At 44.6% G+C, this 15,249-nt stretch overlaps 1 protein-coding gene across 2 annotated transcripts in view; it reads right to left on the bottom strand.

Moving 5' to 3' along the window:
- Positions 1-2,942: 2,942 nt before the first annotated feature.
- Positions 2,943-15,249, bottom strand: part of LOC310634345 (regulator of G-protein signaling 3-like) — a 46,374-nt gene continuing 34,067 nt past the window's right edge. For both annotated transcript variants that reach the window (XM_083352641.1, XM_083352640.1), the window contains exons 5-7: positions 12,697-12,758; positions 9,077-9,243; positions 2,943-4,644 (exon numbers count right to left, since the gene is read on the bottom strand). In XM_083352641.1, the coding sequence (XP_083208767.1) occupies positions 4,453-4,644; positions 9,077-9,243; positions 12,697-12,758 (421 nt within the window). In that variant the 3' untranslated portion in view covers positions 2,943-4,452. The remainder of the gene's footprint in view (positions 4,645-9,076; positions 9,244-12,696; positions 12,759-15,249) is intronic.

Here is a 15,249-nt window from a genome sequence, read left to right on the forward strand (position 1 = left end):
TCCGATCCATGTACCGGTACCGGGCTATGGCATGCCAGCAACCGGTCCACACAAACAAGCAAAGCCCCATCCATGGGATGCAGGCAGCACACAAAACCACACACTCCGGTCCACAGAAAAACCTTTCTCCACAGAACCGGTCCCTGGTGCCCGAAAAGTTGGGGACCTCTGCTTTAATAACTACAGCAGCAAGTGACATTTTTGAAAGCCTACGAATTTGGCAAAAATCAACCTAGCAGAGTTTACTTTGTAACTGAGTTCATTGCAAAGCTGGATGTAGACCATGCAGGACCGTACTCAAATGTAGTTTGGGCTGGAATGGCTCTTATTCAACTGGATCACGAGGTGGCACTGCAATCAGTTATATCTGGGGAAAACCAGGCCTTTCCTGTGGTGTCCAATGATAATTTCAGAGGCCACGTCACCTAAGCTTCCTGGCATTTTCCCATTCATTTGAGTAAACTAGCATCTTGGACTTAAAAAGCCAAGGTGATGTCAAGACTCTAGAAAGGGTACAGAGAAGAGCAACAAAGATGATTAGGGGGCTGGAGGCTAAAACATATAGGGAACGGTTGCTGGAATTGGGTATGTGTAGTTTAATGAAGAGAAGGGTGAGGGGTGACATGATAGCAGTGTTCCAATATCTCAGGGGCTGCCACAAAGAAGAGGGAGTCAAGCTATTCTCCAAAGCACCTGAAAGCAGGACAAGAAGCAACGGATGGAAACTAGTCAAGGAGAGAAGCAACCTAGAACTAAGGAGAAACTTCCTGACAGTTAGAACAATTAACCAGTGGAACAACCTGCCTCCAGAGGTGGTGAATGCTCCAACACTGGAGGTTTTTAAGAAGAGACTGGACAGCCATTTGCCTGAAATGGTATAAGGTTTCCTGCCTGAGCAGGGGGTTGGACTAGATGACCTCCAAGGTCCCTTCCAACTTTATTATTATTATTATTATTATTATTATTATTATTATTATTATTATTATTATTATTATTATTATTATTATTATTACCATTGAGTTGGAAGGTATTTTTAAAGGTCTGTAATGGTGAATGAGAATGACCTTGGGGTGGGAGGAAGAGATGCTGCCTAGAGAATGGTCAGATAAGAGAGGGCATAGCCAGCAGCTGCATAATGGACGGCGAAAGAAACTCAGAAGAGACCCTCTCTAATTTATCAGACTGTGAAGAAGGCGGGAGATGAGTACTTTCACACTTGCAAGTTTGTCAGTGTAACTTGACAATAAATACAAATAACCCATCTGGCTGTGTTTCTGGTGTGGCCTAGCCAGGAAGGCTGACAAGGTCATTTAATCCAATTCTCTACCAATGAAAGAGGTCCATCATTAGACTGCTTGCTGATCCTGCTCCAGCTGGCTCAGCTTCCAATTAGACCTACTGAATTTGGCCCACCCCAGACTCTAACCTACTTGCCAATTACTGTGTCTGAACTTATTCATCCCGGTGTGAACTGAAACCAGCTAAAGAACTAGATTTAGCCTCACACGCTGTTGCTTCTGGAAGAGAAGACGTACCACCCGTTTCAGCTGTTGCTGCAGTAATTCTTTACGAACAAAGAAGCAAATGTTTCTTCTGCTTAGCTAAAATGGCAGGACACTATGCATTTTTATCGGACAGGCAAAAGGAGGCATGAATCGGTGCAGCAGCGAGTGTAGCTCATCTCGAAAGATAAGAAGGCCTGACTTGAAGAACCTCAAAAGAAGCCAACAACAACCTCAGATCTTCTTCAAGTTAGGTTAGGCTCACATACTGGAAGGCCTCCATCCTTTTTGTTTGTTTTGCTGCTTCAGGAAGCTTCTGAGGTCCAAATGCACGCAGAAAGACTGACCACGGAGCCACTGTGAGAGATTGTGTAAATAAAGGCTGGGAAAGCAGTGGAAGATTTCGATGGGTGAGTCAGCTGAAACCTTATCTCATCATCAGCAACTCAGTCAGGTGAGGAGAAGTGTGGGGGGAAAAAGCATCTTGAACTATTCAGAGAGTCTGATAATAAATGAGGCTGGAAAAATCCCAATACATTTTCTATATTTACTCCAAACAATAAAGAGACTTGACTGAACCGTGTTTAATTCTTTGGTCTTGTCCAGCTACAGTATGTGATACTTGACAAGCTACAGAGTTACGTTACCAGCTTCTATTCACTTGGAAATTTGAAAAGAACCATGAGTTGCATTCCTACGGCATTCCTAAAAATCCTTCTTGAAGAATGGTCGATTCTCAGGGTGTCAATGCCAGGCACCCTACCAAATTCCACATGGGCACAGTATGAACTTGGGGAGGGAACGGAGGCAGAGCTGGCTTGGGAAGATGTTACTGGCAACGAGCGAAAAATTGGCATTATACAGAGTGCCTAGGGAAATCTATTGTGACATTTTTAGGCAAAGTATGAAATGTCCGTGTTATTTTAATATGCTATACAGTAGTCCACTATTTACGACCACAATGGAGTCCAACATTTCTATTGTTAAGCGAGACAGTTGTTAAGCGAATTCTGCCCCATTTTACGACCTTTCTTGCCACAGCTGTTAAATGAATCATTGCAGTTGTTAAGTTAGTAACAAGGCTGTTAAGTGAACCTAGCTTCTCCACTGACTTTGCTTGTCAGAAGGTCGCAAAAGGTGACCCTGGGACACTGCAACCGTCATAAGTATGAGTCTGTTGCCGGGGGGTCTACATTTTTTTATCACGTGACCATGGGGATGTAGCAACGGTCGTGTGAAAAATGGCCATTAAGTCACTTTTTTTCAGTGCTGTTGTTAATTTCGAGTGGCCGCTAAACAGTCATAAGTCGAGGACTACCTGTATAAATTCCCTAGGGCAGGGGTAGGCAACCTCGGCTCTTTTATGACTCATGGACTTCAATAGACAAGAGCTATTTAGGCAAAGTATGAAAAGAGTGCCATGAAAAGGCTTAACCCTAGCCCTTTTCATGACACTCTTTTCGTACTTAACCCTAATCCTAACCCTTTATTGAAAAAATATATATATGAAAATGAAAGAAGAAATGCAAAATAAAGTACAGGACTTTCCTACTGAAAAAATAAACCAAAGAAAAACACCATTATTGACCCACCTGGTGCAATAAGGAAGCCCAGAATGGCTTTTCAGTGGGAGCATTTTACATTTTGCCAGTTTGCCTTTTGGCGTTGCATAGACTGCCTAGGAAATCTGTGAAATGTTAGGTGTTTCATGCTCTGATGCCCCATTTTTGGCTTTCTATACATTTCCTAGGCAGTCTTTAAAATGCCTAATTTCACACATTGAGAGTAACAAACACATGAAGGCGCCAACTTCAATCCCACATATTTCTATAACAACAGGGAATGGAAAACACTCTTCTCTAAGACCTTGGTGAAATAGGAGACCAAGCTTAAACAGACATATAAATACACTAGGCCAGGGGTGGCGAACCTGTGGCACGCGTGCCACAGGCGGCACACGAAATCGTCCCTGTGGGCACGCACGCCATCACCCAAGAGGGAGGCAGGGCCAGGCTGCCCTGTCCCCTCTCCACATGCTCCTGCGCTCTTGCTCTCTTTCTCTCTGCACTGAGAGTCAGGGAGCAGCTGCAAGAGCTGGGCAGATCTGGGCTGGATGGTGGAGGCAGCTGCAGTACGAATCTAGGTAAGCCTCCAGAGCGATTTCGTGCCACCACCACCCCCGGCCGATCATTTTACGATGTTCCAGCGGCCCGATCTGGGCATTGGAGGCCTGCAAAACGCTTCTGCTGCCCAGATCTAGGGCTGCAGAGCGATTTTGCTCTCCCCCCCCCCACAGCCGATTTTGCAGGCCCCCGACACCCGGATCAGGTCACTGGAGCATCGCCCACTCGGTGGCCACGCCCCCGGCACCCAGCGATGCATAAGTGGGTTTCGAGTTGCAGCTTGGGCACTCGGTCTCAAAAAGGTTCGCCACCACTGCACTAGGCAATCAACCCATTTCATTTTCCAACCTGAGCAGTTGTACGCCAGCATCAGTGCAGGCACCACCCAGCTTTATATGCCCCAACATAAAGTTGCTTTCGTTTGTTTTGATACAAACAAAATATGCACAATTTTGCCTGTCATCCTAGAATCCTAATATTTTACTGATGTCCAGAAATGCCGCTTGTACTAGCACTGATGATGTTACCTAGTTTGGGTAATGAAACGTCCGTAAGTCAACAAGCAAGCTGAGAGAGCACCAAGGAGCCTTCAAAGCCACCTCTCAATGGCAAATGAGCAACAGTCCAACTTGCCACCATCTCTTTCACCCACCATAATGTTTATGAATGGGACAGGTTCACCATCTCAACAGAGTAGCACAAAGGCCAAAGGCCATTTCTCCTAAACTGTCTTGGCTTGTGTCCATATCCTGAACAGCAAAGCCGTCTCCAAGTGTCTCCTTTGTTAGGTTGGCTTCAAAAGAAGAGGAAGGGCAAATAGTGCAGATTTACAAGGGGCCATTCGGCTGCTCTTTATCAGGCTGTACCAGATCTTGATAGACAAGGGAACGAAGGAATCGAGGATATGAGTCTTTCTCCATCAACCCAAAGATCCTCTTTTGGGCTTGGTCAAAGCAAGACCGGGTGGGGAGCAAAATGTTCCGGTTGGTAACATCTCTGGTCTGACAATCAAGGTTCACCTGCAACAAGATGCAAATGGTTATCTACATGGAACACAGAATAGAATAGAATAATAACTTTTATTATCACTTTGAATGTACACTAATCGGCATACATTAAAATGAAATTTCGTGGCATACGGCTCTCAAAGGGTCACCGCCTCCGATATACAGTAGATAAATATGACAAAAATAAATAAGTAGATGCAGAATTACGCATACACCCACATATATGACATGACCCAGAGAAACAAAACAGTCTAGCTTGGGTTACGTATACATGTGCATGGCGAGAAAAACAGATCTTGCAAGTTTGCCAGACAGATGGCATAGGGAACAAAGTTATTACAGAATCGGGTAGTCCTGCTATAAATACTTCGAAACCTCCTCCCAGAGGGGAGCAACCGTAAAGTGCGTGTGTGTGGGGGTCTCTAACAATGCTTCAAGCTCTTACATGCAGCATCCTGAATACCAGGGAGTGAGCTTCCTATGATCTTCTCAGCTGTCCTTACCAATCTCTGTATGGACTTCCTATCTGAGGCGCTGCTGCCACCAAACCAGACAGTGATGCAGTTTGTTAAAAGTGGCTGCAGCTGTGATTTGTTTAAACACGAATAAATCTTATTTGCAGTAGCAGGAAAAAAAATCCCCTCAGGGGCTTGAAACAAGATGTCGTGAGTTCAAAAGTTAGAAACCTGATCACAATGGATACTGAGTTTTAATAAATAAATGCTAAGTCCTTGACTTGCAGCCACAACTGGGATCAGAATTTCTGTTGCTAACCAATACGGCTCTTAGGGGAGTTGTGCCCAGTTTTGCAACTGTTTTTATTACGATTGTTAAGTGAATTACTGCACTTCCTAAGTAAATCGTGAGGTTGCTAAGCGAAACTGGCTTCCCCTATTGACTTTGCTTGCTGGAACCCCCCTGGGAAGGTTGCAAATAATGATCATGTGGCACTTAGGATGCTGCAATCATCACAGGTCCATGCTGGTTACCAAGCACTCGGATTTTGATCATGCAATTGTGGGGGATGCTACGATGGGCGTAATGCAAGTTCTATGTCACTTATTTTAGCGCATATTGTAAGTTCAAATGTTGATAATCAAATGGTTGTAAGTCAAGGACTACTTCACCCGTAGATTATTCAGAGAATTCACAGTGCAGAGAAGAGCAACAAAGATGATCAGGGGACTGGAGGCTAAAACATATAAGGAACGGCTGCTGGAATTGGGTATGTGTAGTTTAATGAAGAGAAGGGCGAGGGGGGACACGATAACAGTGTTCCAATATCTCAGGGGCTGCCACAAAGAAGAGGGAGTCAAGCTATTCTCCAAAGTGCCTGAAGGCAGGACAAGAAGCAATGGATGGAAACTAGTCAAGGAGAGAATCAACCTAGAACTAAGGAGAAACTTCCTGACAGTAAGAACAATTAACCAGTGGAACAACCTGCCTCCAGAAGCTGTGAATGTTCCAACACTGGAAGTTTTTAAGAAGAGACTGGACAGCCATTTGTCTGAAATGGTATAGGGTTTCCTTCCTGATCAGGGGATTGAACTAGAAGACCTCCAAAAAGGTTACTTCTGACTCGGTTATTCTGTTAATCAATGAGATGGCCTGCCTTCAGAAGTTGTAGGTAGTCCATCACTGGAAGCTTTTAAGAAATGGTACAGGGTTTCCTGCCTGAGCAGGGGGTTGAACTAGAAGACCTCCAAGGTCCCTTCCAACTCTACTATTCTATTCTATTCTATTCTATTCTATTCTATTCTATTCTATTCTGTTCTGTTCTGTTCTGTTCTGTTCTGTTCTGTTCTGTTCTGTTCTGTTCTAGTCTAGTCTAGTCTAGAAATAATGCACAGCATATACACTTCCTTTGTTGTTTCTTAACAGATTCATTAATTTCCATTAGTTCCTCATATCATATTTAATGAACAATGGGCTAAATTTGCACATCACCCTACAATGGTTTGTATGGTCGTGGTGTGTTAAATAAACCACAGTGGGGTGGATTTACATAATACTAATTCCAAACTAAACAAAGCAAATAGCAGACCCAGTGTGAGATATGAGCTAAATTATTCCACAGCTCCTACTGCGTATTTCAGTCAAAAGGAGAATATCCAGGATCATTCCATACATACAAACAAGTAGTCCTCGACTCACAATCGTTGCAAAGTTACAACAGACCCCACCCCCAAAAGCTACTTACAACCTGGATTTGAAGCTCCAATGCCCACTTAACCCCCCCCCCCCCAGCAATCATGTGAATGTATCACATTTTTGCTGTGTTCTTACTTACTTATTTATATTTCATACTTCTTAACCTTAACATTTTATGTTTTTGCTGGAAACCGATGTTTATTTCTGGTTTCTGGCCAAAAAAAAAAAAATGCCTCGTACTGAAAAACGAACTCGCTCAATGACCACAGCATTCTTTTAACGACTGCGATGCTTGCTTTATGATTGCCAGGTTCGCTTAATGACCCACTGCAAAAAAAACCCACAACCCCGTAAAATGAGGCATGATCATGTGGTGTGATCGGCTTATCGTCATAACTTAGGACTGAAAACAAAGGCTCAATCAACGTCATAAGGGGAGGACTACCTGTATGTCCTGCAGTTACAAGGCCAAGAAAAGCAGTTAGATGTCCTGCAACTTTCGACTAAATAAGAGTCCTGAGATTAGTTCAGCAGTTTGATTATTAACTTCATTCTCTGATTTCCTCTTTGCTAATCTTTGCTAAACAGCAGAGCCCAGGGGCTATCAGTATGTTTCAGAAAAACCAGTGAGGAAATGCATACACCTCCTCCATCATACCACTGTGAAGGACATACAGTTTTGCATATTTTCATTTCATCGGCATCCCTTCCTTTCCAGCTTTCGAACTAGATCTTGATAAAACACTACCAAAAAAAAAGCGAGTTCAATATGATCGTCCACCAGCATGAATATATGAGATTTGTTCTGTGTGGTATTTGGCCTGGTAGAGACACACCCATTTTGTCTGGATTAGTACAAAGAGGGGGGAAAAAACTTTGTAAGAAAAGAATAAGAAAAAAAAAATCTGTTCAAACGATGAATACGAAGATTTGTGATGCCTATAAAATATGCAGCAATACTCACGCATGCATGCATGCAGAAAAGAGCAGCAAAGATAATTAGGGGGCTAGAGGATAAAAAAAATATGAAGAACGGTTGCGGGAACTGGGTATGTCTTGGACTGCAAGGTGATCAAACTGGTCAGTCCTAGAGGAGATCAACCCTGACTGCTCTTTAGAAGGCCAGATCCTGAAGCTGAAACTCAAATACTTTGGCCACCTAATGAGAAGGAAGGACTCCCTGGAGAAGAGCCTAATGCTGGGAAAGATTGAGGGCAATAGAAGAAGGGGACGACAGAGAATGAGGTGGCTGGATGGAGTCACTGAAGCAGTAGGCGTGAGCTTAAATGGACTCCAGAAGATGGTAGAGGACAGGAAGGCCTGGAGGAACGTTGTCCATGGGATCGCGATGGGTTGGACACAACTTTGCAGCTAACAACAACAACAACAAGTCTAGTGAAAAGAAAAACTAGGGGGTGACATGATAGGAGTGTTCCAATATCTCAGGGGTTGCCACAAAGAAGAGGGAGTCAAGCTCCGGAAGGCAGGACAAGAAGCAATGGATGGAAAGTAACCAAGGAGAGAAACAACATAGAACTAAGGAGAAATTTCCTAACAGTGAGGACAATTAACCAGTGGAATGGCTTGCCTTCAGAAATTATGGGTGCTCCAACACTGAAGGCTTTTAAGAAGAGATTGGACTGCCACTTGTTTGGAATGGCGTAGGGCAGTAGTAGCAAACCTATGGTGCGCCTGGCAGAGGCGGCACTCAAGAGCCCTCTCTGTGGGCACGCGCACCATCACCCCATCCCCATCTCCCCTCGCAGCCCCCTCCTCACCAGCAGCTCCCCCCCCCCAAGAGGAGTGTCGCCGCTGGGCCCGACCCGTGCGGAGCAGTGCAGCCAAGGACATAGCAGCCAGGTGACAGGTACAAGACTCCTCCCTCACGCCCCCTTGCACGCAGATGATGCTGTGGGGTGCAGGCGGAGGGCACGGCCGCCATGGCGCTGCAGGGCTGCCTGGGCGATCTGCGGCAGGCCGTGGTGGCGGTGGGAAGCCTTGCAGTCAGGCAGGCGGAGTGGAGGCGGAGCGGGGGCAGGTAGGAGGGGCGGGGTGGTTTTGGGGCACTCGGTCTCTAAAAGGTTCGCCATCACTGGCATAGGGTCTGCTGCTTGAGCAGTGGTTGGACTAGAAGATCTCTAAGGTCCCTCCCAACTCTGTTACACCATACTTGTATTGATAATATAAGGGGAAAAACACAAAGCAAAATGAGGAATAATGGTTTTCTCCAACAAATGCATCCCATTTCACAAATGAGCCTACAAATCCAAAGGAAACCTTAATACCCCCTTACCTCTTTTGGAGCTTGGATCGTGATATATTGGTCAAAAATCTTTTTTGCACTATCCTGGAGTTTGTCACATCCTCGGAGTTTTCGATAATCTTCACAGGCCATCCAGAAGTCCAAGTTCTCTTCGCTGAATTCTGATTTCAAGAAAGCATGAAAAGCGGCTCGACCATCTATAACGCGGAGATGAACAGACCAAAATAATTTATTGAAATCTTTCCCTCTTTTCTTTTTACATAAAACCTTTAGAAATTCTGTTAATTCCACCTGGAATAAATTCTGCAGTTTATCGCACGGATTAGTGGATGTTTTAGGAAAGGAGATGTTAGTACAGATAGTCCTTGACTTAAAACAGTTTATTTAGAAACTGTTCAAAGTTATAACGGAACGGGAAAAAAGTGACTTATGACCGTTTTTCACCCTTACGACCGTTGCAGCATCCCCTTGGTCACGTGATCAAAATCCAGACCTTGGCATGTCTCATATTTATGACGGTTGCAGTATCCTGGATCACGCCATCTCCTTTTGCGACCTCACAAAAAAATCAATGGGGGAGCCAGTTTCACTTAACAACCGGGTTACTAACTTATCAACTGCAGTGATTCACTTAATGACTGTGGCAAGAAAGGCCATGAAATGGAGCAAAACTCACTTTATGAATGTCTCACTTACCAAAAGCAACCTTGGCCTCAATTGTGGTTGTAACCCGAGTACTATCCGTAGACTTTTTTTTTTAAAAAAAATATCTCTTGCCACGAAGACGCAACACTTTTTAAAAGAAATGAGCAGGGAAATTCCAGAAACAACAAATTCACCTGAAATGCCCCTCTGAATTTTGAGAAGCATCTTACACTATACCCTAGGGCAGGGGTAGGCAACCTCGGTTCTTTTATGACTCATGGACTTCAACTCCCAGAGTTCCTGAGTCAGCTAAGTTATGCTGACTCAGGAATTCTGGGAGTTGAAGTCCATGAGTCATAAAAGAGCCGAGGCTGCCTACCCCTGGTATAGGGATAAGGTAAAGGTAAAGGTTCCCCCGCACATGCATGCTAGTCGTTTCCGACTCTAGGGGCCGGTGCTCATCTCCGTTTCAAAGCCGAAGAGCCAGCGCTTCTCCGAGGACATCTCCGTGGTCATATGGCCGGCATGACTAGACGCCAAAGGCGCACGGAATGCTGTTACCTTCCCACCACAGTGGTCCCTATTACTTGCATTTTTACGTGCTTTCGAACTGCTAGGTTGGCAGAAGCTGGGACGAGTAACAGGCGCTCACTCTGCTACACGGCACTCGGGATTCGACCCGCCAAACTGCCGACCTTCCGATCGACAAGCTCAGCGTCCTAACCCACTGAGCCACCCGTCCCCTTGGTATAGAGATAGGCACAGCAGATTGCTATTTGAATACCTGATTTCCTATAATTGTTGAAAATGATGTATTGTTCTATGAATGATGAGCTCTTAAAAATCTGATTTGCAGATGCTGCCCTTAAAAACCGCCCTAGCACAGAGAGAACGATATTTAATAATGAGCCTCTTTATACAGATATTTATGCTTTATTTTTTCCACTAAGGGTTATGATTATTTTTTTTATTAGAGAGTACTTGTGTCATTTGGGATTTTATATTGCAACATTAAGCTACCAGAAGAAGGGAAAAAAATAAAATAAAAACAAGCGTATGAGGACAGCTATTAGCTATAATAGCTTTTGTCAATCTCACTACAGGTAGTCCTCGAATTACAACCACAATTGAGCCCAAAATTTCTGTGGCTAAGTGAGACAGTTGTTAAGGGACTTTTGCCCCATTTCATGGCTTTCCTTGCCACCATTGTTGCAGTTGTTAACTTAGTACTGCTGTTGTTCCGTGAATCTGGCTTCCTCGTTGACCATGCTTGTCAGAAGGTCGCAAAGGAAGATCACTTGACCCCGGGGCACCGTGACTGTCATGAATATGAGTCAGTTGCCAAGCGTCCGAATTTTGGTCACGTGACCCCGGGGATGCTGCAACGGTCGTAAGTGTGAAATACGGTCGTAAGCCACTTTTTTCAGGCTGTAACTTTGAACGGTTACTAAGTGAACTGTTGAAGGTTGAGGATGACCTGTAGTTATGTTCAACTACAATGACTTCCAACTATAGCCAAAAGCACTGTTGGATGGGAATGATGGGAGCTATAGTTCAATCCAGAGAAGGAAGCTTTTCTTCTAGCTCTGCAGTGTGTTATAGCCAAGGAGAAGCCAGGGGGCATTCTCAGCAATTCCTAGATCAGGGGTCTTCAAACCTGGCTCTTTGATGACTTGTGGACTTCAACTCCCAGAATTCCTCAGCCAGCATGGCTGGCTGAGGAATTCTGAGAGTTGAAGTCCACAAGTCATCAAAGGGCCACGTGTTGTGCTTCAGGGTCAGCCTGTGGGTTCGGCAGTTGGGTCGGACGACTCAGAGGAGGAGGAGGGGGGTGTTGAAGACCTTGCTGAGGGGGTTGAAGATCTTGCTGATGAGAGCCCTCAGCCAGGCCCCTCCCACTTGGTCACCACGGAGACCCAGCTGTGTGAGCCTGACAGCGTGGATGAAGATGACCCACAGCTGGCCCTGTTCAAGGACGCCCGACGCAGGAGGCAGTCAATTAGGAGTAAACAGAGGAAGGCAATGGGGCTCCTCGGAAGGAGGCAGAGAGAAGCCACGCCCTGAACTCTATATAAGGGGAATGTGTGGGAGGGCTGGTTTGCTGAAGGCAACCGCTTGGATAGTACCTGTTTCTTAAAGCTCCTGTTTCTTGGTTCGTGTCTTGTTTGTTTTTGTAGCTATAAATTTGGCAGGCGTAATTCCAGCCTCTTGCCGTTTGTAAAGGGGTTGTGCCTGCCTTTTCTGCAGGGCCGGTAGCAGGCTGGTACAGAACACCACGTTTGAAGACTCCTGTCCTAGATCATAGCCAAAACATGTCCCTGCTCAAGAAAGTCATAACAGTATGTTATACCAGTATGAACCAGAGCTCTAAATGATTTTATTCCCCTCTTCCAGACCCATCGTGATGGTCTGCAGATCCCTGAGAACTAAAGTTCACATCACGTCCAGACCTGACAACAAGGAGTTCATAAAGCAACATGTTTGTTGGCCATCAGTCCTGTTCCTAGGAATAAGGTAGTCACCGAATCTTGACCTAAAGAAGATCCCAGGAGGGAATAGGGGTGGATGTCCTGTCAAATAAGCTGCTTGATCGGAATTTGGCCACTCCAACTGCTTTTTGCTCTGCTGCAGGCTGGACTGTTCCTTTACTAATTTGGACATCTCTCTCCATGTCCCACAGGACATCTGAGAAAGCTGGATTCTGAGGAAAACAGGATTTAATTCATTTGGCAAGGACCGGACCATTTTTATGAAAATGCCTTTTGTTTACATATTTGCCTGTGCTCTCTACCGGTTGGAATTCTGGGAATCGGCGTTAATGATTATCATTATCATTAAGCAGGCTGGGATAGTGCCAAGAAACCATCTGGAATAAACAAAGGTTCTCAGGATGACTAACCCTCTAATTTTCAAACACCATTCTGTGAAAAAGACACCCGGAAATCTATAAACTGTGTGTCAAACAATCCCTTTAAAAGGTTGACGAGTCACTTGTGTAAACTTACATGGGTGTAGTAGCAGTTTTTCCAAAGATTCTGCCCATTCTTGGGCTTCCTCGGGAGTTGGCCTGAAGAGAGAACAAAAATGAGTGACTGGAAATTAAGATGATTAAAGCCCTGGAGACTAAAACATATGAGGAATTGGGCATGGCCAGTCTAGAGAAAAGAAGTACATGGTAGCCGTATTTCAGTTTTGAGGGGCTGCCAAAAGAAGAAAGGGGCCAATTATTCTCCAAAGCACCAGACAGCAAGGCAAGAAACAATTAGTGGAAACTAATCCAGGAGAGAAGCAACCTGGAATTAAGGAGAAACTTCCTAACAGTGAGAATAATTAACCGGTGGAACAGCTTTGCCTTCAGGAGTTGTAGGTGCTTCATCACTGGAGGTTTTAAAGAAGAGACTGGACAGCCACTTGTCTGAAATGGTGTAGGGTCTCCTGCTTGAGAAGGGGGTTGGACTAGAAGACCTCCAAGGTCCCTTTTAGCTCTATTCTGATTGATTGGAACTGGAAATCAGATGTGAGAGACAAGAGGTCTTTGCCCAAAGAATGTTAGTAAGAGTTATCCTATTAGTCTGTGATGCAAATAATGCAAGAATAACATGGAGCTATTCTTTCAGGGACATTATGTGAAGACCTAGCTCTCTGGAGAAGGCTCTGATGCTGGAAAAAGTAAAAGGAAAGAGAAGAAGAGGATCAGCAACAAGCTGGTTGGACTAATAATACTAATACTACTACTACTAATAATAATAATAAGTTGGGACCTTGGAGGTCATCTAGTCCAACCCCCTGCTCAGGCAGGAAACCCCCATTTCAGACAAATGGCTGTCCAGTCTCTTCTTAAAAACCTCCAGTGTTGGAGCATTCACCATTTCTAGAGGCAGGTTGTTCCACTGGTTAATTGTTCTAACTGTCAGGAAATTTCTCCTTAGTTCTAGGTTGCTTCTCTCCTTGACTAGTTTACATCCATTGCTGCCTGAGCAGGGGGTTGGACTAGATGACCTCCAAGGTCCCTTCCAACTTCTTCTTCTTATTATTATTGTTATTGTTGTTGTTGTTGTTATTGTTGTTGTTGTTGTTGTTGTTGTTGTTATTATTATTATTATTATTATTATTATTATTATTATTATTATTATTATTATTATTATTATTATTATTATAAAGGTAAAGGTTCCCCCGCACATGCGTGCTAGTCGTCTCCGACTCTAGGGGCCGGTGCTCATCTCCGTTTCAAAGCCGAAGAGCCAGCGCTTGTCCGAGGACGTCTCTGTGGTCATGTGGCCGGCATGACTAGACGCCAAAGGTGCACGGAACGCTCTTACCTTCCCACCGTAGTGGTCCCTATTTTTCTACTTGCATTTTTACGTGCTTTCGAACTGCTAGGTTGGCAGAAGCTGGGACGAGTAACAGGCGCTCACTCTGTTATGCGGCTTTATACTCTACTCTATTTCTACCTTACCCTACCCTACCCTACCCTATATCTTTTCCTCCTCCTTTTTCTTCTTAGTTGGCTGTTGGATCTGCAGAGCTTTGATTTCACTTTCTACGGCTGAAAGACTTCATGCTTCGGTCACAGGAATTTAATCATCCACTCCACGGGTCTTCTTGGGGCCCTATCTGGTTCTTCTGCAGCCAAACATCCAGGTTATTCTTGACATCAAGAGAGGCAATTCAAGGATCAGGCGCAGCCCAGCAGTTGTCTTTTTTTGCAGAGACCTCCAAACCAGAAAATCGATTGCAAACTTTGAAAAGCAATAGAATAATTTCTGGTCAATCCTCCCCAAACAGGAAAATCAAGTGGAATGCTATTACTGTCCCCTTTAGTGATGCCATTCATTCACTGTCCTGTTTCTACCCCATACAGCCCTTAGCAATAAAGAGAAATGGTTTCAAATTTGCAGGGCTCTGGATGCTATAGGTTGCCGGTTCTTTTCGTCTTTGCTATAGCTGCTGGCTGAATAAGGACCTCTCTCGTCTTCTTTGCAGCCTTCAGACTCCCTGTGAATCTGGTGCAGCAAGCCTTCCATCTGCTCACCTGTGGCTGTGGATGATGGGGAGTTTTAGTCCCACAATCTGGATGCTTAATAAAGTGGGGAGGGCCGACAGAGACAGTACTTATCTTGGACTCTCCTCTAAAACGAGATCCATTCAGGAAACCATCTGTAGCTCTAAAAGCACATTCAGGTTCCTTCAACATAGTGGGCATTCAAATCAGGTAATAAAATTACAGTAAATGTAGACCCATTAAGAGTTATAATGTTGCAAGCTCGCATACCCTATCTAGGTCCCTAGGGCACTCTCTTTCTTGTCGTAAGGGCTTCCAATTTGCTGCCCTGAGGCTCTGTGAGCTCTTGGCTTCTTTTCAACAGCACTCTGCAAGGAATCTAGTTCTGGACAAAAAAACAATTTCTCCTAGCCCTGGACATAAATAAAAGGGGATAGATGGATGCCTCCTCATTTAGGAGATGTCTCCTCTAAAAGTCAGATTCTTCTGAAAAAAAAAAACACCCCATGAACATTTGACTCGGTATCCTACCAACAGACCAGAGTGTATTTCCAAA

The sequence above is a fragment of the Vipera ursinii genome (genome assembly GCF_947247035.1).
Source record: "Vipera ursinii genome assembly, chromosome: 2".
Classification (NCBI taxonomy): domain Eukaryota; kingdom Metazoa; phylum Chordata; class Lepidosauria; order Squamata; family Viperidae; genus Vipera; species Vipera ursinii.